Source organism: Mastigoproctus giganteus, chromosome 11 (assembly GCF_048544385.1).
Source record: "Mastigoproctus giganteus isolate SK-2022 chromosome 11, ASM4854438v1, whole genome shotgun sequence".
In the NCBI taxonomy this organism is placed as follows: domain Eukaryota; kingdom Metazoa; phylum Arthropoda; class Arachnida; order Uropygi; family Thelyphonidae; genus Mastigoproctus; species Mastigoproctus giganteus.
This window is the reverse complement of record NC_143585.1, coordinates 75,108,848-75,133,170: the sequence shown is the minus strand read 5'-3', so window position 1 is coordinate 75,133,170 and position 24,323 is coordinate 75,108,848. Positions and strand designations below refer to the sequence as shown.

The 24,323-nt window shown below is 38.6% G+C and overlaps 1 protein-coding gene across 1 annotated transcript in view; it reads right to left on the bottom strand.

The window, feature by feature from the left end:
- The window catches only part of LOC150078133 (WD repeat-containing protein 82-like), a 144,642-nt gene that overhangs the window by 64,572 nt on the left and 55,747 nt on the right, over nucleotides 1-24,323 (bottom strand). The window contains exon 5 of the mRNA XM_090384473.1: nucleotides 5,555-5,671. Within this exon, the coding sequence (XP_090240599.1) occupies nucleotides 5,555-5,671 (117 nt within the window). The remainder of the gene's footprint in view (nucleotides 1-5,554; nucleotides 5,672-24,323) is intronic.

The following is a 24,323-nucleotide window of genomic DNA, read 5'->3' as shown; positions in this document are numbered from 1 at the left end:
ATTTCGAACTTTAAATCAATTAAAACTATACAAAATTTAAACTAATGCCAATTATTTATTAATTTAGCGGTCCCCCCCCCCCCCCCCCCCCGAGAGGTACCAGTTCCGAAAGACGTGAAATATCACCAAAAGAGGGTTAAAGGAACTACCAAATGATAGCAAAATCAAAATAAATTAAAATAAAATAGACTGACCAATTATTTATTATTATTTATTTATTTATTATTTTATTTTATTATTAATTATTTATTTTATTATAATTTAACTTTTGTTAACATTTAATATAATTCAATAGTAATGGGTCGATATGCTAATTTAGCAACGCCTGTGCCGCCATCTATTTTCCTTTTTTCTTCTATATAAGCTGATTCAGCTTACAGTATGTCAGTGGTGTGGCTCTGCTCTAGAGTGCTGTGTGTTCTATATTTTATTTTTCGCTGCATAAGGACCACCGCCGTGCAAATCCTCTGCATTGGTGGATCGATCGGAGGAGGAAGGGTGAATTGGTACTTCGATCTTTTCACCATGGCGATGATTTGTATAGCGACTGAAATGCAGCGATTCCATGACCATTATTGGCCTCGTGGTCCTCTGTCGATATGGGGCATGATGGTCAGTATATTTTATTTTAATTTATTTTGATTTTGTTATCGTTTGGTAGTTCCTTTAACCCTCTTTTGGTGATATTTCACGTCTTTCGGAACTGGTACCTCTCGGGGGGGTACCGCTAAATTAATAAATAATTGGCATTAGTCTAAATTTTGTATAGTTTTAATTGGATTTAAAGTTCGAAATTATACAAGAGTTTATGGGCTACTATTTATATCTATTCTTTCTTTTCGTTCGATTGTTTCTTTGGGTTATTTTTATGTTAATTTTCGCTCTACAGTTTTTGCCATACTACTGGCTTATATTTTATTTAATTTAAAATATTGGATGTATTTCAGCTTCATATGGAGGAATTGCATGTCGCTGCCTCTAATGAATGCTTAATTATTTATTTATTTATTCATTTCATTATAATTTAACTTTATTTAATATAATTCAATGATAGTATATATATATGTGTGTGTGTGTGTGTGTGTGTGTGTGTGTGTGCGCATATGTGGTCCTTGAGGTTGTCACAGACATTCTTTCAGATAGGCCAGACAAGCTGTATTTTCTACCTTTCTACCTGGAAGTCTAAAACGCTGATGGAACTGATACTGGGTGACATTCAAGTGAAGTGGAACCAATTTCGGTGAATTCCAGACAGCCAAATCCTCTGCTTGCACCTTAACGATGGTGAGACTTTTAGTAATCATGGGAATAACCTCCGTGCACAAGCACACTGTGGGTGACCACCCAGGTGTGAACAAACGTAAGCAGGGGTCGTGGTGTGGCACTCACACCACATGGAGGAATGCTGCCCCTCTGTGTTACCAGGCAATACTAGGCGGTAGATGACTCTCATCAACTGGTGCAATACCACCACTTTGCTTATTGGAGGCTGGAAGTGGTTTAGTCATGTTTAGTCTCCAGAGCTAAGTTCCGATCAAACCTTCCCCATCTCTTCTATCATGCAGTATGACTGATGACTTTTGAGGTTATGATGAACATCATGGTGAGATCCAATCTTCCTTACATTTCGAGTGTACAGCTCTAAAATGGTGTTCGCAGGCCGGCCGCTAGTTAGTACACCGGACAGAATCTATTGGTAACTCCTTAGGAGGCTTCAGGATCAGCTAGTTTATAATCTTGCTACCTCTACTCTGCTAGATAGGGATAGGTGAGAATCCAAGTAGAGTGTAAGCGGGGGGCATTGTCGAGGCCACGTTATGTCAGGGATTTGGGTATATTCTTACCATGTGTATGCCATATCCAAAAATTTCATTACTTCGTACAGAAAGCCCCCCCCCCACTTTTCCTTACTATTGAATACACCATGAATTGTCAAACTAATAGAGTAAGCTTTCTGCGAAAAGATCTAAACATCCCAAACATTTCCTAGATAATTTCACAAATATATGCATAGTCTCAATTCTGATCTGAACGACGTCCATTTCCACTTGCAGTCTGCCAAACCCCATGTACTTTTTTTCTGACAGAATCTCAGTTATCGGTCAATTCAACTACTGCTCATCTAAGTTGCCCAAATTATTCGCTGTATGATTCCTTTTGCCTCAAAGGTGGTACTTGTGCATATGTCTGTTCCAATATTACCTGTCAGAGACTTGGTAATTTGGAATCTCCTCTTTTCGATTTTCTCTGGCTTAAAATCACTCTATCTCATTGTGTCAAATTCATCTGTTGTCTCTACCATTCTCCCAACTCCACTAATCACTTGGAGCTCTTTGACTTCCTCTCTTTGCAACCTGACATCCTCTAGTCCAACTTTCCTAACAGTGAGGTAATGTTCGTTGATGATTTTAATGTTCACAACTCCAGCTGGCTTCCGTTTTCTAGTCACACCGACCCAGTTGGTCGAGATGCTGAGGCTTTTGCATTTACTAATGACCTTGAACACACTGTTCATTTGCCTACAAGAATACCGGACAATCTTAACCATACAGCCAACATGCTTGATCTTTTTCTCACAAACAACCCTCCTAAGTACACGGTCAAAGTGAGTGGTTGTTTAGGCACCTCAGATCACAACTTGGTGATTGTCTCTTCTCCAATGGAGCCTTTATCTCATGGCTATTCCCAACCTCATATTGTTTGGCATTACAAGAATGCAAAATGGGATGACCTGCGAGATTTCTTTTCTTCTTTTAATTGGTCAGATTACTGTTTCAAAACTTCAGATGTCAACGTTTGCTCAGATCGTGTCAGTGAAATTATTCTTGTAGAAATTAAATCCTTTATTCCACACTCTACTTTAAAATCTCGTCCTTTATCTAAACCTTGGTTTTCCAATAAATGTGCTAAGGCTGCTCAAGAGAAGAACATTGCATATCATAATTGGCTTGTTTCTAATTCTTCAGTTTCATTTTCTGCCTACACCAAACTCGCAACAATTGTAAAGCAGTTATTAATCGATCTAAACTAGAATTTGAACAGGCTAAGAGTTGAAAACTTGCTTCTTGCCCTAATAGTAGCCAAGCATTCTGGTCTCTTTGCCAAAGCTATTGGCTGCAACTTTTGCCCATCTCTGCTCCCACCTCTGTCAAAACCAGATGGTTCTCTTATCACTTCAGCCAAAGATAAAGCTGACCTGCTAGCATCCCATTTTTCTTCCAACTCGCGTATTAATGATCTTGGTAAAACACCTCCCACCATTCCTAGCACGCACTGTTCAATGCCTACTGTGGTCTTCCATCAAAATCCTTTTGACGAATCTTGATGTGAAAAAAGCTGCAGGTCCTGATGGTATTTCTTCACTTGTTCTCAAAACCTGTGTTCCTGAACTTACACCTGTTCTTTGCCGCCTTTTTTCATGTTCTTATTCGAAAGATGTTTTTTCTTCTGCTTGGAAATTTGCTCATATCCAGCCAGTTCTTAAAAAGGGTGACAAATCCCTCCCATCCAATTACTTCTACTCTTTCTAAAGTAATGGAGAAATCAATTAACCGCCAACTCTTAAACTACTTAAAAACATTCCGTCTGATCAACAATAACCAGTATGGATTTCGTCAGTGTTGATCCACTGGTGATAATCTGGTTTATGTTACTCATTTATGGACTAATTCAATAGAAAAGTTTGGTGAAACACAAGCAGTTGCTCTTGACATCTCAAGGGCTTTCAATCATGTTTGGCATAAAGGTCTTCTAAACAAGCTTAGTTGGCAAACCATAAGCTTCCATCTTATGGTTTGCCAACTTTTTTTTGTAATTGGTTATCCAGTTTTCTCTCTGATCGCTCACTGAGGGTGATGGTAGATGGCTCTCTGTCTTCTAACTTCTCCACTAATCTCCCAAGGTTCAGTTCTTTCCCCCACTCTTTTCCTCTTGTATATTAATGACCTACTTCCATTGACTGGAAATCCTATCCATAGTTTTGCTGATGATAGCACATTGCATTCCACTTTCCATTTTGAGAAACCCTGTCCTGCTCAATCAGCTTCAACTTCTCAAATATCCGCTACCAATTCCTTAAATGCTGATCTCCAGGTAATCCTCCAGTGAGGCAAAGACAACTTAGTTGATTTCAATCCCTCTAAAACTCATTTGTCTTATATCTCACAAAAAGGATTCTTCTGCTCCTATGCTTATCTTTGGTAACACTTCGATTTCTAGGCAAAATGATATATCTCTTTTGGGAATTACCCTGACTTCTAATCTCTCTTGGCACAAGCTTATTACAAATATTGCTTCCTCTGCATCTAAAAAACTTGATTTTCTCTTTCGCTCTCGGCGTTACTTTTCTTCCAAACAGTTGTTTACTCTGTACAAATCGCAAATCCAGCCTACCATGGAATATTGTTCCCACATATGGGACAGTGCACCCAAAACCTCTCTTAGGCTTCTAGATTCCGTTCAGAAGAGGGCAGTTAGGTTAATTAATGACTCCTCTCTAACAATCTCTCCACTCGCTGTCTCATAGACGTACTGTTTCTGCTGCATGCCTTTCCTACAGATACTTTCATGGGCATTGTTCTTCTGGATTGGCTTCTAGAATTTCTGCTTTCTCTTTCAAAAAAGTCCGAACACGTGCCGTCACCAGCAAACATCTATTTACTGTCCAACTTCAAACTCACAGACCAAACTTTTCATCTTCCTCGTTTATTCATTCAACTGCCATTTTCTGGAACAACCTTCCTTCATACGTATTTCCTGAAAATTACATTCTACAGAGGTTGAAGTCTAATGTCAACAGATATCTTCTTTTGTCTTCTCAACCTCCAACCCAAGCAAAGTATTAAGTACTATAGGTTCTAATACTCCTCGTGTTTGGGGTTTTCATTAAAAAAAATTATATATATATATATATATATATATAGGGGTCCACAAACTTTTATTAATTTTTTAAAGGGTCCGTAGATCTTAGTAGTTCGGGAATCACTACCCTAGAATATAATCAGACAGATGATAGAATGCTATGTAAAAGTTTGTTAAACAAAGTTGAACCAACTAATATTGTTGTTTGTTTGGTTTTTAGGAGCATTAGCAACTAAGGCCATATTGCTCCAGGATATGCGGTGGTCATTCCCTGACCTTTCCGCATCCTCCGTATTTGGTGGTGACGGGCTCGAACCCCGGTCTAATCAAGAAGCGTGTGCTATGCACTGCGGCTCCTTCCCACCTGGCTACGGAGGTGCCAACCAACTAATAAAGAACTGTTCTGCTATAGTGCTTCAAAATCTAATACTTCAAAATCACAAACTAAAACTACTTCTGATGAAAGTAAACTTTACCTCCCTCTTCCAATAGGGAGAGGGAGGTAAGGCTTGCTTCCACCAAGGAGATCTTCCAATACTTAGATCTGAGATGCTGTTATCTTTCATATAGATTTTAACAAAACTTCACAATGTTAACAAGTGAGTCATCTGCATAAAATTTAAAAAAAAAAAAAAAAAGTGAAATGGGGATTTATTTTCAAAAAAGTGAATTAAAATGCAGAAGATTTAGATACCTTGTCAAAAGATCTGAGATCATATAGCTTGACTGATTCTGAATTAATTCCAACAGCAAATATTAGTCCTTCAGGATCAAAATTGGCAACAGGTCTTCCAGTCACAACCATCAAACCCTATAAATATTTTTATATGAATTATCTATGCATTTAAAAACACCATATGATTTTATATAGCAGTTTTCATAAATAACACATTATGAAAAATGGACACTGCAAAATTTTAATTACAACCAATTTTTAAAATAACTGATTAAAATGTTAATTGCTATAATACTAATAAAAAACAGATTCCTAGTGGGGTTTTTTTTTTTTTTTTTTTTTTTTTGAAAAATATAATAATACCATGGCCTATCCAAACAAATTTGAAATCAAATCATATTTGGGTCCGCTAGATCATCTAGGTTCATTTTACATTAAAGAATAGGCAGTCTGTGACTACAGTAGTTATGCTGTTGGAATAGTAAACTTAACTGTTACATAAATGTGTCATCAGCTTAATGCGTTAAAAAAAAAAAAAAACAGGATGTGCTGTGTCTCATGGCAATTAACATGTTAAAATATGAATGTTTACAAAATAAAAGACATGGGGTGTATTTCAAAAAGTTTGGGGACTGAACTGATATTTGGAAAATGAAGCTTACTGACTATTTGGATGGATCTCCTTTAACACTATATACACTGATTCCAATGCTTCTGCAACTCTTCCTTTGGAATTGCTAGCAGTTCCTGTTTTGCATTCTGAATAATTTCCTCAGTTGTTGCAAATTAGTGAGCTTTTAAAATTGGTGAAAAAAAAAAAAAAAAAAATGCAGAGGCCTAAATCCATTGAGTATGGTGGATAGCGGACCACAGTGAAAGGAGTGCTTTGCGAAGAAAAAAAAAATTCTTGAATGGAAAGTGCCGAGTGTGCAGAGACATTGTTGTGATACAGGTGCCAATTCCTTTAAGTCTGCCATTCCAGCCATTTTCTCTAAAGAGCACCTTGCAATTCCACAGAAATGTTTTGCAGTATTCCTGATCCACCAAGTTTGACCATGCAGGATAAAGTGATAACGAACAATGGCCTGCAAGTCAAAAAATACAATAAGTGTAATCTTAATATTTGATCAAGATTGTCTTGCTTTTTTTTGGAGACTTGGAGAAGATCAGAAAAGGCTTTGGAGTTTTCCAATGAGAGAACTGGGCCTTTGTATCCAGGTCTCAGCTATACACCTTCATTCAGCAGTAATGATGGAAGAAACAAAGGGCCAGCAGCAGCAAGTCGACAAAGATCCTGACACGAGAACTCGCTGTTCTGTGAGTGAGGATAAGAAGCATAAACTTGGTCAAAGCATGTCATATTCACAAATCTTGTGTTAAAATGATCGACATGTCCCATAAAAAAATTTCAATTTCACTAGAACCTTCATGGATGGTTAAATATTGCATCAATGTTTTTTGAAGCTGAAAGGCAGCCAGTGCATGGATCATCTCTGATGGACAAGCGGCATTCATTAAACTCTGTTAACCACTGGAAAGTCTTCAAATGACACACAGCATCTTTTTAAAAACAGCTTTCTCTGAAAGTTATTTTTAATATATCATAGGTTTCAATTGCACTTTTCCCTAATTTAAAAAAAAAAATTATGAAAATTTGCCACTCAGTAAAATTACTAATTTTAAAATGCAAGGAAACATAAAACAACTTCTATTCAACATGTAATAATTCAGATTACCGCAGCTAAACAGAAGATTCGAATATTACTGTCTAGATGATTCATTGTACTATTACAACAGGTTGCAAGTCACTACAATGCTAAAATTTCAACATACAGTCCCCGATCTTATTGATTACACCTTGCATCCCCCCCACTACATGCACCTACAACCATCCTACCATTTATATTCAATGTAAACATAACTGCTCTGTGTTATGGAAAGAAAAAACAGGTAATTCCTCTGATATTTATAAATCGTGTTTTATTCTGTTGCTTATTAGCAGGGTGTAGTGGTGAGCCAGTATAGTTATTTTAACATAGTTATCTCCTGTACGTGATAAAGGGCACTGGCATAGGTAGATATAAATATTAGAAAAAGGACACCTCACTGCATGGTTTTAGGATCTAAAAATAATATTTGATGTAATGAAATGGATAAATGTTCAGAAATAACTTATTCAACTGCAATTTATAGTAATTATAGAAAAATAAATAAATGATGGTGATAATTAATTGCCACTGTTTACTTAATGATTTGCAGTTTGACAATAATGCTATAATAAAATGGCAAATTCATAAGTATACTTATTTGTCTTCAATTTGATGAAGACAAATAAGGCAATTAACAGCTTAGGGTTGTGTTAACTGTATTAAACTTTACTATTTTATTTTTTATTTTTTTATTATTATACTGCTTTTATTAAATTACTATTATTAAATAAACAATGACCATGGCATATGGTCACTATTTGTTTATTATTATTCACTAAAGTGTTTATTTTTCTTAATTGCCTTGATATTATAAATATAAGAGCCAAAAGTATAAGGACTGAAGCTGAATATGAAAATACAATGATCTGATATTTATCTAAATATCAATGGAGTATAAATTGGTCCTTGAGGCTGTCACAGACATTCTCTCAGATATGCCAGACAAGCTGTTCTTGCTACCTGTGAGTCTAAAACGCTGATGGAACTGATATTCGGGTGACACTCAAGTCAAAGTGGACCCAATTTCGGCGAAGTCCGGACGGTCTATGACAGCCAAATCCTCTGCTTGCACCTTCACGATGGTGGGACTGTTAGTAATCCTGGGTATAACCTTCATGCACAAGTACATGGTGGGTGACCACCCAGGTGTGAACCAACGTAAGCAGGGGTCGAGATGTGGCACCCACACCACATGGAGGAACGCCGCCCACACCACATGGAGGAACGCCGCCCCTCTATGTTACCAGGCAGTACTAGGTGGTAGATGACTCATCAACCGGTGAAATACCACCACTTTGCTTATTGGAGGCTTGAAGTGGTGGAACCCATGTTTAGTCTCTAGAGCTAAGTTCCGGCCAACCCTTCCCTATCTCTTCCATCATGCAATATGATTGATGATTTTTGAGGTTATGATGAATGTCGTGGCGAGATCCAATATTCCTTACATTTCGAGGGTACAGCTCTAAAACGGTGTTCGCAGGCCGGCCGCTAGTTAGTACACCGGACTGAACCTATTGGTAACTCTCTAGGAAGCTTCCGGATCAGCTAGTGTATAATCTTGCTACCTCTACTCTGCCAGATAGTGACTGGAGGGAGTCCGAGTAGTGTGTATGCGGGGAGCATTGTCGAGGCCACGTTATGTCAAGTATCTGGGTATATTCTTACCACATGTACGCCATATCCAAAAATTTCATTACTTCATACAGCATGTCCCACCCACTTTTTCTTACTATTGAATACACCATGAATTGTCAAAATAATAGAGCAAGCTTATCTGCGAAAAGATCTAAACCTCCCAAGGACTTCCTAATTCATTTCACAAACATACGTGGTCTCAATTCTAATCTCAACGATGTCCATTTCCACTTGCAGTCTTCCAAACCCATGTACTTTTTCTGACTGAATCTCAGTTATCAGTTGATTCAACTACTGCTCATCTCAGATGTCCAAATTATTTGCTGTATGATTCCTTTCGCCTCAAAGGTGGTACTTGTGCATATGTCCGTTCTGATATTCCCTGTCAGAGACTTGGCAATTTGGAATCTCCTCTCTTTGATCTTCTCTGGCTTAAAATCTCTCTACCTCATTGTGTAAAATTCATCTGTTGTCTCTACCGTTCTCCCAACTCCACTAATCACTTGGAGCTCTTTGACTTCCTCTCTTTGCAACTTGACTTTCTCCAGTCCAACTTTCCTAACAGTGAGGTAATTTTCCTTGGTGATTTTAACGTTCACAACTCCAGCTGGCTTCCGTTTTCTAGTCACACCGACCCAGCAGGTCGAGATGCTGAGGCTTTTGCAATTACTAATGACCTAGCACAGATTGTTCATTTACCTACAAGAATACCGGACAATCCTAATCATACAGCCAATACGCTTGATCTTTTTCTCACAAACAACCCTTCTAAGTACAAGGTTGAAGTGAGAGGTCCTTTAGGCACTTCAGATCACAACTTGGTGATTGCCTCTTCTCCAATGGAACCTTTATCTCATGGCTATTCCCAACCTCGTATTGTTTGGCATTACAAGAATGCTAAATGGGATGACCTGCGAGACTTCTTTTCTTCTTTTCCTTGGTCTGATTACTGTTTCAAAACTTCTGATGTCAACGTTTGCTCAGATCGTGTCAGTGAAATTATTCTTGCAGGAATGGAATCCTTTATCCCACACTCCACTTTAAAATCTCGTCCTTTATCTAAACCTTGGTTTTCCAATAAATGTGCTAAGGCTGTCCAAGAGAAGAACGTTGCATATCGTAATTGGCTTGTTTCTAATTCTTCAGTTTCATTTTCTGCCTACACCAAAGCTCGCAACAATTGTAAAGCAGTTATTAATCAGTCCAAACTAGAGTTTGAACAGGCTAAGAGTAGAAAACTTGCTTCTTGCCCTAATGGTAGCCGAGCATTCTGGTCTCTTGCCAAAGCTATTGGCCGCAACTTTTGCCCATCTCTGCTCCCACCTCTGTCCAAACCAGATGGTTCTGTTGTCACTTCAGCCAAGGATAAAGCTGACCTGCTAGCATCCCATTTTTCTTTGAGCTCATGTATTAATGATCTTGGTAAAACACCCCCCACCATTCCTAACACGCTCCATTCAATGCCTCCTGTGGTCTTCCGTCAAAAGGATATCAGAAGGATTTTGATGAATCTTGATGCTAAGAAAGCTCCAGGTCCTGATGGTATTTCTCCACTTGTTCTCAAAACCTGTGCCCCTGAACTTACTGGTATTCTTTGCCGCCTTTTTTCACTTTCTTATTCCAAAGGTGTTTTTCCTTCTGCTTGGAAATTTGCTCATATCCAGCCAGTTCCTAAAAAGGGTGACAAATCCCTCCCATCCAATTATCGTCCCATTGCAATTACTTCTACTCTTTCTAAAGTAATGGAGAAATCAATTAACCGCCAACTCTTAAACTACCTAGAAACCTTCCGTCTGATCAACGATCGCCAGTATGGATTCCGTCAGTGTCGATCCACTGGTGATATTCTGGCTTATGTTACCCATTTATGGACTAATTCAATGGAAAGGGTCGGTGAAACACAAGTAGTTGCTCTTGACATCTCAAAGGCTTTTGATCGTGTTTGGCATAAAGGTCTTCTAAACAAGCTTCCATCTTATGGTTTGCCAACTGTTCTTAGTAATTGGTTATCCAGTTTTCTCTCTGATCGCTCACTGAGGGTGATGGTAGATGGCTCTCTGTCTTCTAACTTCTCCACTAATGCCGGTGTCCCCCAAGGTTCAGTTCTTTCCCCCACTCTTTTTCCTCTTGTATATCAATGACCTTCTTCCATTGACTGGAAATCCTATCCATAGTTTTGCCGATGATAGCACATTGCATTCAACTTTCCATTTTGAGAAACCTTGTCCAGCTCAATCAGCTTTAAGTTCTCGAAAATCTGCTGCCAATTCCTTAAATGCCGATCTTCAGGTAATTCTCCAGTGGGGCAAAGACAACTTAGTTGATTTCAACCCTTCTAAAACCCAATCTTGTCTTATATCTCGCAAAAAGGATTCTTCTGCTCCTATGCTTATCTTTAGTGACACTCCGATTTCTAGGCAAAATGATATATCTCTTTTGGGGATTACCCTGACTTCTAATCTCTCTTGGCACAAGCACATTACAAATATTGCTTCCTCTGCATCTAAAAAACTTGGTTTTCTCTTTCGCTCTCGTTACTTTTCTCCCAAACAGCTGCTCATTCTGTATAAATCGCAAATCCGCCCTGCCATGGAATATTGTTCCCACATCTGGGGTGGTGCCCCCAAAACCTCTCTCAGGCTTCTTGATTCCATTCAGAAGAGGGCAGTTCGGTTAATTAATGATTCATCTCTAACAGAGTCTCTCCACTCGCTGTCTCATAGACGCACTGTTTCTGCTGCATGCCTCTTCTACAGATACTTCCATGGGCACTGTTCTTCTGAATTGGCTTCTATAATTCCCGCTCTCTCTTTCAAAACAGTCCGAACACGTGCCGCCACCAGCCAACATCCATTTACTGTCCAACTTCAAACCCACAGAACCAACTTTTCATCTTCCTCATTTATTCATTCAACTGCCGTTTTCTGGAACAACCTTCCTTCATACGTATTTCCTGAAAATTACAATTTACAGAAGTTCAAGTCCAATATCAACAAATATCTTCTTTCGTCTTCTCAACCTCCAACCCAAGCACGGTACTAAGTACTATGGGTTTAATACCTCTCGTGTTTGGGGTTCTCATAAAAAAAAAAAAAAAATAGAAATTTATTCATTTATTTAAGTTGAGCATCTAGTTACTGCTGTTCTTTTGTGCAGTTTGTATGGTTGTTGGTGTCATTATTCCCATAAAAAAAAATAGTATATCCGTACTCCTACCAATCTCACTGTTCTACAATAGAGCATTATCACTTCTTTAATTTGATTTTAATATTTTCTTTATTTGTTTTTAAGGGTTTGTATAAATTTCCAGAAACATTTTTATTTTTATTGATGAATTTCTCAAAGAAATAATGGACAGTTAAAATATTTTATACTGCTTGATTTTAATGTCTTCTTTCTAAATATAGCATTTTCACATGCCTTTTTATGCCTTTACACATAACTGCTCTGCATCAATAAACAATGCTGAACAGCCGCATTCTTGTATCAATTTAGCTGAGTCCTGAAGTGATCATAATGAGTGGCATCCACTGATCACTGAAACAAGCCCAAGTATATTTAAAGAATTGGTTTTGCTCCTATTTTTTTTTTTTTTTTTTTATTGTTATGTAAAATTTTTGGAAATATTTAATTGTTCTTGTTTTAATAGTTTCCGTAGCCAACGTCCCAATTTTGCAGAAAAATTTGATTCTAATTCTGTCATAACAGAAAAAGACATATGCCCTTAAAAATTTACTGTGCAACACTGATGTCAGGAGAGGGTAAAGGATGTGGCACACAGGATTAAACTGGTTTTAATGCTGTCTGCACATAATGGGTTCATTTCTACTCGGGCTCACATGGAAACATTATTCCACAAACTTTTCTCAAGTTACGGAACAGAGAACGTGCTACCTCTCACACACTGCTAATGAATCTGTAAATAAAATAACAGGGTTATTTTCAAAAAATAATATTAAAAATAACAATATTTGGCTTATTTTAATGACAACTATAAAAGTATTACTTTTAATGCCAGTCCAAAATTTTGGTAGGTTCACATATACATGAAGTGTCTATTGCCTTCACCATTCCCACCAGTCCTTTTGCATGTAACAACTTGACACCCAACAGAAAGATTTTCATGAAATCCTTAATTAATATGTACACAAATCTGTATTAAAACAAAGTTATGCAGCGAGTCTATGTAACTAAAAGTGAGTGATAATGAAGGAAAGAAATATTTATAGAAAAGGAAATTTTCTCCTCCAAGAATATTTCTTGAATTGGCTATAAAGTTAATTATAATTTTTTGATATTATATGGGTATTAACAGCTCCATGCATGCGGTCATAACTGTAAGTGTATTATGTACATAAAAGTGAGAGTCCACGAGCTGATTTGCACGTTGTGTGGGCTAAAAAATCGATGTTGTTGTTATTTGGTTTTTAGGAGCATTAGCAACTAAGGCCATATTGCTCCAGGATATGCGGTGGTCATGACCTTTCCGCATACTCCGTATTTGGTGGTGACGGGCTCGAACCCCGGTCTAATCAAGAAGCATGTGCTACGCACTTCTGCTCCTTCCCACCTGGCTACGGAGGCGCCCCAAAAAAAAAAAAAAAAAAATCGTGAATAACATGAAATCAACTAACTATAGCCTTGATTGAAGAGGACCTTAGAAAATTTTCAATTTCAACAAGAATCAAATGCAAACTTTTCCAAATGAGTGGCAGTTAGTGATGTATCATGCCAACTAGGCTGCCAAGGAAGGCTAATATATAGTGACAGCCACATAAATTGCATTACCCTCTTAAAGTCTAATATTTTCTATAGGTAAAATTATGTCATCTCAAGATGCTCTTTCATCATCCTGAAAAATTAGTGATATTGCATCATCGTTCTGTAATATTAGAGTGGTATTACATCATCTTGTTTATACAAGCATCCACCTGCTGCTATCTGTCCACTTCAGCAGTTGTAGGCATACACTTGGTTAACTCCAAGGAAGAAAAGAGCAATAGTTGCTCTTGTTAGGGAGGAATTTTCTAGTCAACATAAAGGATGCAAAAGGTGGCTGTAACCAGTCTACTGTGTCAAAGTCACTTAAAAAGAAACACGAGACCAGAGATTTCAAAAGAAAATCTGGAACTGGGCTGAAACAAAAGTACTGCGGCTTATGCGGTTATGAAAGTTCCACAGACCTAAAATCCATGGGGAATCAACATAATGATGTAAATTCAAATGACAGAACTATCTAATGAACACTTATGACAAATGGTCAAAAAGCATATATCAACTTCGTAAGAAATTCTTACTGCCAAAATCCACGAGGAAAAAACAACTAACCTGGGCTAAAGAACATGCTAATCGGACATCTGCATCATCGCAATGGCAATCTGTAGCATTTACCAAGGATCACATGGTAAATGCTACATTCAGTGTAGATCTAATGAAGCTTATCACCATGACTATACTCAATCAACAATAGTTTCTGATGGGGCAGATGGTTTGGAGATGCATAACGAGAAAGGAGCAAACAGAACATGTTTTTTAAATAGTAGTGTTAATGGTGATTACTACTACTACACCAAAATTTTAAAGGAGACTCTTCTGTACGTTATCAGAAGCCTCTTTCAAGGATTTCTGCACACTGCACATAAAGTTAGTACAACATTACATTACATAATCATTTAATACCATTTCTAGTAAGCCAATTTTAACAGGTTTCAAACACTACTCTATCAATTTTTTTTTTTTATATATATATTTAAGTGAAGAAGTTCATGCAAGTTTGCAATATCCTGATTTCAACACAACCGCAAACTTTTTTTTTTTTTTTTATGTGAACCCCATACACGAGAGATATTAGAACCTATAGTACTTAGTACCGTGCTTGGGTTGGAGGTTGAGAAGATGAAAGAAGATATTTGTTGACATTGGACTTGAACTTCTGTAGATTGTAATTTTCAGGAAATACATATGAAGGAAGGTTGTTCCACAAAACAGCAATTGAATGAATAAATGAGGAAGATGAAAAGTTGGTTTTGTGGGTTTGAAGTTGGACAGTAAATGGATGTTGGCTGGTGGCAGCACGTGTTCGGACTGTATTGAAAGAGGGAGCAGGAATTATAGAAGCCAATTCAGAAGAACAGTGCCTATGGAAGTATCTGTAGAAGAGGCATGCAGTAGAAACTACGTCTATGAGAAAGCGAATGGAGAGACTCTGTTACAGATGAATCATTAATTAACCTAACTGCCCTCTTCTGAATGAAATCAAGAAGCCTGAGAGAGGTTTTGGGGGCACCACCCCAGATGTGGGAACAATATTCCATGGCAGGGCGGATTTGCGATTTATACAGAGTGAGCAGCTGTTTGGAAGAAAAGTAACGCCGAGAGCGAAAGAGAAAACCAAGTTTTTTAGATGCAGAGGAAGCAATATTTGTAATGTGCTTGTGCCAAGAGAGATTAGAAGACAGGGTAATCCCCAAAAGAGATATATCATTTTGCCTAGAAATCGGAGTGGCACTAAAGATAAGCATAGGAGCAGAAGAATCCTTTTTGCGAGATATAAGACAAGACTGAGTTTTAGAAGGGTTGAAATCAACTAAGTTGTCTTTGCCCCACTGGAGAATTACCTGAAGATCGACATTTAAGGAATTGGTAGTAAATTTTCGAGAAGTTGAAGTTGATTGAGCAGGACAAGGTTTCTCAAAATGGAAAGTGGAATGCAATGTGCTATCATCGGCAAAACTATGGATAGGATTTCCAGTCAATGGAAGAAGGTCATTAATATACAAGAGGAAAAGAGTGGGGGAAAGAACTGAACCTTAGGGGACACCGGCATTAGTGGAGAAGTTAGAAGACAGAGAGACATCTACCATCACCCTCAGTGAGCGATCAGAGAGAAAACTGGATAACCAATTACTAAAAACAGTTGGCGAACCATAAGATGGAAGCTTGTTTAGAAGACATTTATGCCAAACACAATCGAAAGCCTTTGATATGTCAAGAGCAACTACTTGTGTTTCACCGAACCTTTCCATTGAATTAGTCCATAAATGGGTAACATAAGCCAGAATATCACCAGTGGATCGACCCTGACGGAATCCATACTGGCGATCGTTGATCAGACGGAAGTTTCTAGGTAGTTTAAGATTTGGCAGTTAATTGATTTCTCCATTACTTTAGAAAGAGTAGAAGTAATTGCAATTGGACGATAATTGGATGGGAGGGATTTGTCACCCTTTTTAGGAACTGGCTGGATATGAGCAAATTTCCAAGCAGAAGGAAAAACACCTTTGGAATAAGAAAGTGAAAAAAGGCAGCAAAGAATAGGAGTAAGTTCAGGAGCACAGGTTTTGAGAACAAGTGGAGAAATACCATCAGGACCTGGAGCAGCTCTTAGCATCAAGATTCATCAAAATCCTTCTGATATTCTTTTGACGGAAGACCACAGGAGGCATTGAATGGAGCGTGTTAGGAATGGTGGGAGGTGTTTTACCAAGATCATTAATACATGAGCTCGAAGAAAAATGGGATGCTAGCAGGTCAGCTTTATCCTTGGCTGAAGTGACAAGAGAACCATCTGGTTTGGACAGAGGTGGGAGCAGAGATGGGCAAAAGTTGCGGCCAATAGCTTTGGCAAGAGACCAGAATGCTCGGCTACCATTAGGGCAAGAAGCAAGTTTTCTACTCTTAGCCTGTTCAAACTCTAGTTTGGACTGATTAATAACTGCTTTACAATTGTTGCGAGCTTTGGTGTAGGCAGAAAATGAAACTGAAGAATTAGAAACAAGCCAATTACGATATGCAACGTTCTTCTCTTGGACAGCCTTAGCACATTTATTGGAAAACCAAGGTTTAGATAAAGGACGAGATTTTAAAGTGGAGTGTGGGATAAAGGATTCCATTCCTGCAAGAATAATTTCACTGACACGATCTGAGCAAACGTTGACATCAGAAGTTTTGAAACTGTAATCCGACCAAGGAAAAGAAGAAAAGAAGTCTCGCAGGTCATCCCATTTTGCATTCTTGTAATGCCAAACAACACGAGGTTGGGAATAGCCATGAGATAAAGGTTCCATTGGAGAAGAGACAATCACCAAGTTGTGATCTGAAGTGCCTAAAGGACCTCTCACTTCGACCTTTTACTTAGAAGGGTTGTTTGTGAGAAAAAGATCAAGCGTATTGGCTGTATGATAAGGATTCTCCAGTATTCTTGTAGATAAATGAACAATCTGTGCTAGGTCATTACTAATTGCAAAAGCCTCAGCATCTCGACCTGCTGGGTCAGTGTAACTAGAAAACGGAAGCCAGCTGGAGTTGTGAACATTAAAATCACCAAGGAAAATTACCTCACTGTTAGGAAAGTTGGACTGGAGAAAGTCAAGTTGTAAAGAGAGGAAGTCAAAGAGCTCCAAGTGATTAGTGGAGTTGGGAGAACGGTAGACACAACAGATGAATTTGACACAATGAGGTAGAGAGATTTTAAGCCAGAGAAGATCAAAGAGAGGAGATTCCAATTGCCAAGCCTCTGACAGGGAATATCAGAACGGACATATGCACAAGTACCACCTTTGAGGCGAAAGGAATCATACAGCGAATAATTTGGGCATCTGAGATGAGCAGTAGTTGAATCAACCGATAACTGAGATTTTGTCAGAAAAAGTACATGGGGTTTGGTAGACTGCAAGTGGAATTGGACATCGTTGAGATATCAGAATTGAGACCACGTATATTTGTGAAATGAATTAGGAAGTGCTTCGGAGGTTTAGATCTTTTCACAGATAAGCTTGCTCTATTATTTTGACAATTCATGGTGTATTCAATAGTAAGAAAAAGTGGGTGGGACATGCTGTATGAAGTAATGAAATTTTTGGATATGGCGTACATGTGGTAAGAATATACCCAGATCCTTGACATAACGTGGCCTCGACAATGCTCCCCGCATACACACTACTCGGACTCCCTCCAGTCACTATCTGGCAGAGTAGAGGTAGCAAGATTATACACTAGCTGATCCGGAAGCCTCCTAGCGAGTTACCAATAGGTTTGGTCTGGTGTACTAACTAGCGGCCGGCCTGCGAACACCGTTTTAGAGCTGTACCCTCGAAATGTAAGGAATATTGGATCTCGCCACGACATTCATCATAACCTCAAAAGTCATCAATCATACTGCATGATGGAAGAGACAGGGAACTGCTGGAGTTTATGTGACTGAAATTTGCTGCTAAAAAGTCAAGCAACCATATCTGTTTGCTGCTGACATATTTTTTTCCATCTTATAATAGTTAATTTCAAACATTGGTCACAATCAAAAGACAATCATATTATCCCAGGGGCTCACATCTGTTGACCCAGGGTCCTGAGCTGGATATCATCATTCTTTTCTCTCTCTCTCTCTCTCTCTCTCTCAGGGTAACTCAGAATTTTTTTTTTTGCCTGACGGAGCAAAAGCCTCAGGCTTTATTGCACTGTATGGCTAATAATGATATGGCCTACAGTATATTTCTGTAAATATTTATAAATAAATGCCTCCGTAGCCGGTCAGGAGCGGGAGTGCAGTAGCACACACTCCTCGGGTAGACCGGGGTTCAAGCCCGACTGCTAAATACGGTCGATCTGCCAACCCGGACTGGACCAGCATGGCAGATTATGGTCCATTTCTCTCAACATGAATTGTTGAGGAGGCTTCCATCCTGCAGTGGGTTGATAATGGCTGCAGTTTACCTTTTTTTATGTCGAATCAATTTACAGCGTATAAATGATTTGAGGCTATAGGGGCAATTATTTCAATTATAATACTTTTGTTTGGGAAAACATTTTATAGTGATGGAATTTATGTGGCCAACACTGTATATTATATAAAAAATATAATAAAAAAAATAATAAATAAATAAAATACAGACTTTGCCTTAATAATGAAACAAGCCGAAGTATGAAATACAGTACATTTAAAAAATTTGTTTTGCTCCTGAAAAATTTATATACAAACTTTTTTGAAATATTTAATTATCTGAAAGCTACTGAAGAAGTGTTTAGTTTTTAAACTAGAGTGTTTAATTTATCAAAAGACAACTTTCCATATTAAAAACAACACACTTAAATTGGTAATTTAATGACACGAATGTTGTTTTTAAGAGTATGATTTTGGAATCTCAAGGGTTATTCTTGCACATCAAGTAAAGGGTAAAGAATAATGAACTCAAATATGATTTCCATAAAAACATGATTTCTATATAACATAAAGTAGTTATATAATATTTAGTTTAAAGACAGTTCCTCTGTTGGAATTTACTCTCCCCCCCCCTTTTAATGCCCCAATATTAAAAAAAAAAAATTCGCTCCTAGACCACTTCATTTTTTCTTATTTTATAAAATACTCCAGAATGGTAAAAATTTAGCTGATGACAAGGAAAGAGTATATGCTTCATCAAAAACAGTCAAGATACAGATGTCTAAGAATGTAATAAATATTACTGTATATGCTGTTTTATATAGTGTATCATTATTAACATTAGCATTAGTAGAGGCATATGATGCAAGAAAGCAAGCTTATTCAGCATCAGCAAAAAAAAAAACAAAAAAAAAAACACAACCACTACTCCCATTTCACCCCTCCGTTCGTTCGAAATACCTGTCTAGCTGAGCCTTAAATTTGTTTAGGCTATCAACTTCAACAACAAGTGATGGAAGTCTATTCCACAAACCAACTGCCCGCTGGCTAAAGGCAAATTTCCGCACATCTATCCGACATCCGTCCTTCCTCAATTTGAATTTATGCCCTCTCAGGTGATTATTCTGAGCAAGAGGAAGAATCCCATCGGCATTGATCATGCTCAAGCCATTCAAAGCCTTATACACCTCTATCAGATCACCTCGCCGATGCCTAGTCTCCAGGCTCTGTAATTTGCAAAACTTAAGCCTTTCTTCGTAAGAGCAACCCTTTGTTCCATTCACTAATCTTGTTGCCCTTCTCTGTACTCGTTCCAGCAGCTCTACATCCTTCTTGAAATGAGGCCTCCAGACCTGTATACAGTACTCAAGGTGTGGCCTGACCAATGCCTTATACAAGGGAATAATCACATTCCTATCACTGCTAGAAAAATTCCTGTATATAATTGACAAGACACCATGAGCTACTCCTGCAGCTTGTCTGCACTGCTCAGAGAACTTCATATCTGCCTGCACAATTACCCCCAGGTCCTTTTCATTCTCTACCACTGTCAGCATAGTACCACAGAGTTGATACGTTGATCTGGGGTTACTGTCTCCCATATGTAGTACTTTACATTTGTCAATGTTAAACTTCATTTGCCACCTCTCAGCCCATCTGCTCAACCTTTCCAGATCCTGTTGCAGCAGCATAGCATCAGTAGTGTCCTTAACAACCCTGCCAACCTTTGTATCGTCTGCAAACTTAGACATTAAGTTTGATATACCATCATCAATATCATTTATAAATACAGAAAACAACAATGGACCCAACACTGAACCCTGAGGAACTCCACTAATAACATTAGTCCACGTTGAGCAGTGTCCATTGATTACCACTCTCTGTCTTCTGCCACTCAATCATCCCTTTATCCATAGCAGCAATTTGCCTCCAATGCCACACTGCTCCAATTTGTGCAGCAGTCTTCCATGCGCAACAGTATCAAAAGCCTTTCTAAGATCCAAATATATAATATCAAAGTTATTCCCTGCATCCAGTTCTTTTGTGACTACATCATAGTATCCAATCAAATTGGTCAGACAAGACCTGCCCTTAACAAAACCATGCTGTGTCTGAGCTATAACTGAATTCTTGTCTAGATGATCCTGCAATGCTTCTTTAACCAGTGCCTCCATTAATTTTCCTGGAACCGAAGTTAAACTAACAGGTCTATAATTACTTGTGTCAGCCTTTGATCCTCCTTTGTGAATTGGGGTTACATTTGCACATCTCCAGTCTATGGGTACCTCCCCTGAGTCCAAAGAAGCTCTCATAATTATGGCTAGGGGTTTGCTTACTTCCTTTGCTGCCTCCTTCAATATAACTGGATAGAACCCATCAACCCCGGGTGCCTTTTTTATGTTTATCCTCAACAATTTCTCCTCCACTTTCCTCTCAGTTATTACAAAATCATCTAGCTCACTGCCAGTGTTTACTTCACCTACGACATTCCCCTTCCTGAATAACTCCTCATGTGTGAATGTAGATGCAAAATACTTGTTTAGATTGTTAGCCACCTGAGCAGGATCCTCAATTGTTGAACCATCAACATCCAGTGGACCAATCTGATTCATCCCTTTCCTTCTTGAGTTTAAATAGGTAAAGAACTCTTTTCTGTTTTTCTTTGCATCCTTTGCCAAGGATTTCTCATAATCTGCCTTTGCCTGCCTAATCTCCTTTGTGACTTGGTTACGGACCATAACTGGTAGGGATATGAATAATTTCATGAATTCTCACTGGTAGGGATTTGACCATAACCCTTAAATAGCTTATATCAATATTAGGCCATTCTGAAAACAACTGAGCTCAATTCATTCAACATTCCATAGATGTAGTAGTAGTAGTAGTGGCATGTGATGCAAGAAAGCAAATGTATGAGCTTATGCAGCATCAGCCAAAAAAAAAAAAAAAAAAAATCACACCATTCCCTCCAAATGCCTGTCCAGTTCCTCCTTAAATTTATTCAACCTATCAACTTCCACAACGACAGATGGAAGCCCGTTCCAGCAATTAACCACCCGCTGGCTAAAGGCAAATTTCCGCACATCTACGTCTGTCTTTTCTTAATTTGAATTTATGCCCCCTTAGGTTCGTAATCTGAACAAGTGGAAGGATCCCATCAGAATTCAGCGTGCTCAATCCATTCAAGGCCTTATATACCTCAATCAGATCACCGCGCAGGTGCCTAGTCTCCAGCCACTGCAATTTGCAGAACTTAAGCCTCTCTTGGTAAGAGGATCCCTTCATTCCCCTCACCAATCTTGTTGCCCTTCTCTGTACCCACTCAAGTAAATCTACATCCTTCCTAAAATGAGGTCTCCAGACCTGTACGCAGTACTCAAGGCGTGGCCTGACCATTGCCTGATACAGAGGGATAATCACCTCCTTTTCACTGCTAGCAAAATTCCTATATATCATTGACAAAACCCCATGACCTGCCCTGGCAGCCTGTCTGCACTGCTCAGAGAACTTCATATCTTACTGCACAATTACTCCCAGGTCTTTTTCATTTTCTACCACCTTAAGTGTAGTACCACACAGTTGGTACATTTCTCTGGGGTTATTTCTACCCATATGCAGTACTTTGCATTTGTCAAGGTTAAACTTCAGTTGCCACTTCGTAGCCCATCTGCCCAAATTATCTAGATCCTGTTGCAGTAGCAGACTGCCATTACTGTCATTAACAACCCTGCCAACCTTTGTATCATCTGCAAACTTCGACATTACGCCTGATATACCTTCATCAATATCATTGATAAATATACAAAACAACAGTGGACCTAACACCGAACCCTGTGGGACTCCACTAATAACATTAGTCCAAGAAGAGCAGCACCCACTGATTACCACCCTCTGCCTTCTCGCACTTAACCATCCTTTTATCCATTGTAGCAACTTACCCTTAATACCATTCTGCTCCAATTTGTACAATAGTCTTCCATGCGCAACAGTGTCAAAAGCTTTCCTGAAATCCAAATATATGATATCAAAATTGTTTTTTACATCCAGTTCCTTTGTAACCACATCATAATATCCTATCAAATTTGTCAGACAAGACTTTCCCTTAACAAACCCATGCTGTGTCTGAATTATTGCTGCAGTCTTGTCTAGATGATCCTGCAATGCATCTTTAACCAGCGACTCCATTATTTTAACCGGAACAGAAGTTAAACTAACTGGTCTGTAATTACTCGTGTCACCCTTCGATCCCCCTTTGTGAATTGGGGATACATTTGCACATCTCCAGTCTGTGGGAACCTCCCCTGAGTCCAAGGATGCTCTCATAATTATGGCTAAGGGTTTGCTTAGTTGCCTTGCCGCCTCCTTTAATATAACTGGATAGATCCCATCCACCCCAGGTGCTTTTCTTACGTTTAACTTCAACAATTTCTCTTCCACTTTGCTCTCAGTTATTACAAGATCATTAAGCACCCTGCTACAATTTGATAACCTTCTGCCATTTTCAAACCTTAATAATTCCTCACGTGTGAATGCAAAATACTCATTCAGTTTGTTTGCTATCTGAGCAGGATCATCAACAGTCGAACCATCGATGTCAAGTGGACCAATCAGATTCATCCCCTTCCTTTTAGAGTTTATATAAGTAAAGAAATCCTTACTGTTTTTCTTAGCATCTTTTGCCAAGGATTTCTCGTAATCTGCCTTCGCCTGCCGAACCTCCTTTGTGACCTGATTACAGATTAACTTATATCTGCCATAGGCTTCTGAGTCGCTTGATAATTTATATGCATCCCATGCATTTTTCTTCTCTGTTACGAGTCTCATTAGTTCATTTGACAACCATTTAGGCCTAAACCTTGAACAATATTTCTTAATAGGTATGAAACTTTTAGTAGCTTCCACGATTAATTCCTTGAATGCTTCCCACTTAGAATTTACTGTTGGTAACATCGTCAGTCGATCCCACTGTACAGAATTTAAAAACTGTCGGAGACCACTGTACTCGTCTTTACGGAAGCAAAAACCCTTTCCTTTACCCCTGATGGTAATTAAATCTTTAAGTAAATCCCACGTCAGTACACTGTGATCACTGCTACCTAGTGGTTCTTTTATCTGCAAATTCCTAATACATGAATGATCACTGCTGATAACCAGATCAAGAGTATTACTTTCTCTGGTTGCCTCTCGAACATGCTGCTGCAGAAAACAATCATCCAATAAATCCACAACAGTCTGACTAGTGTGTGAGTGCCCAACCCACAAGTTCCAGTCAATATCTGGGAAGTTAAAATCCCCCATTATAAGACATTCCGATTTACTAGCCCACTCTATTTCTCTGTACAATTGTTCATTGTACTCATTCGAGTCATTAGGCCTATAATACACTCCTACTCTAATTTTTGCTTTCGCAGTGCTTATGTCACACCAAACTGACTGAACAGTGCACTGTTCGTCTATATCAACTGGATGCTCTTCTTTTGATTTTATGTTTTTCTTTATTAACAGCATAACACCTCCTCCCTTCCTATCCTGTCTATCCTTTCTGTATACATTGTACTCCCCAAATTCCAGTTCGGCATTCCTTATATCTGGGTGACACCACGTCTCTGATATCCCAACAATATCCGCCTTTGATGTCTTGACCAACACTTCAAATTCATCAAATTTATTTACTATACTTCTAGCATTGGTATACATGCAAGTATACATGCACCTATTCCTATTCCCAGCCACTCTAACACATCCCATATACCCACCTGTTTCACGATGACTGACATCCGTCCCT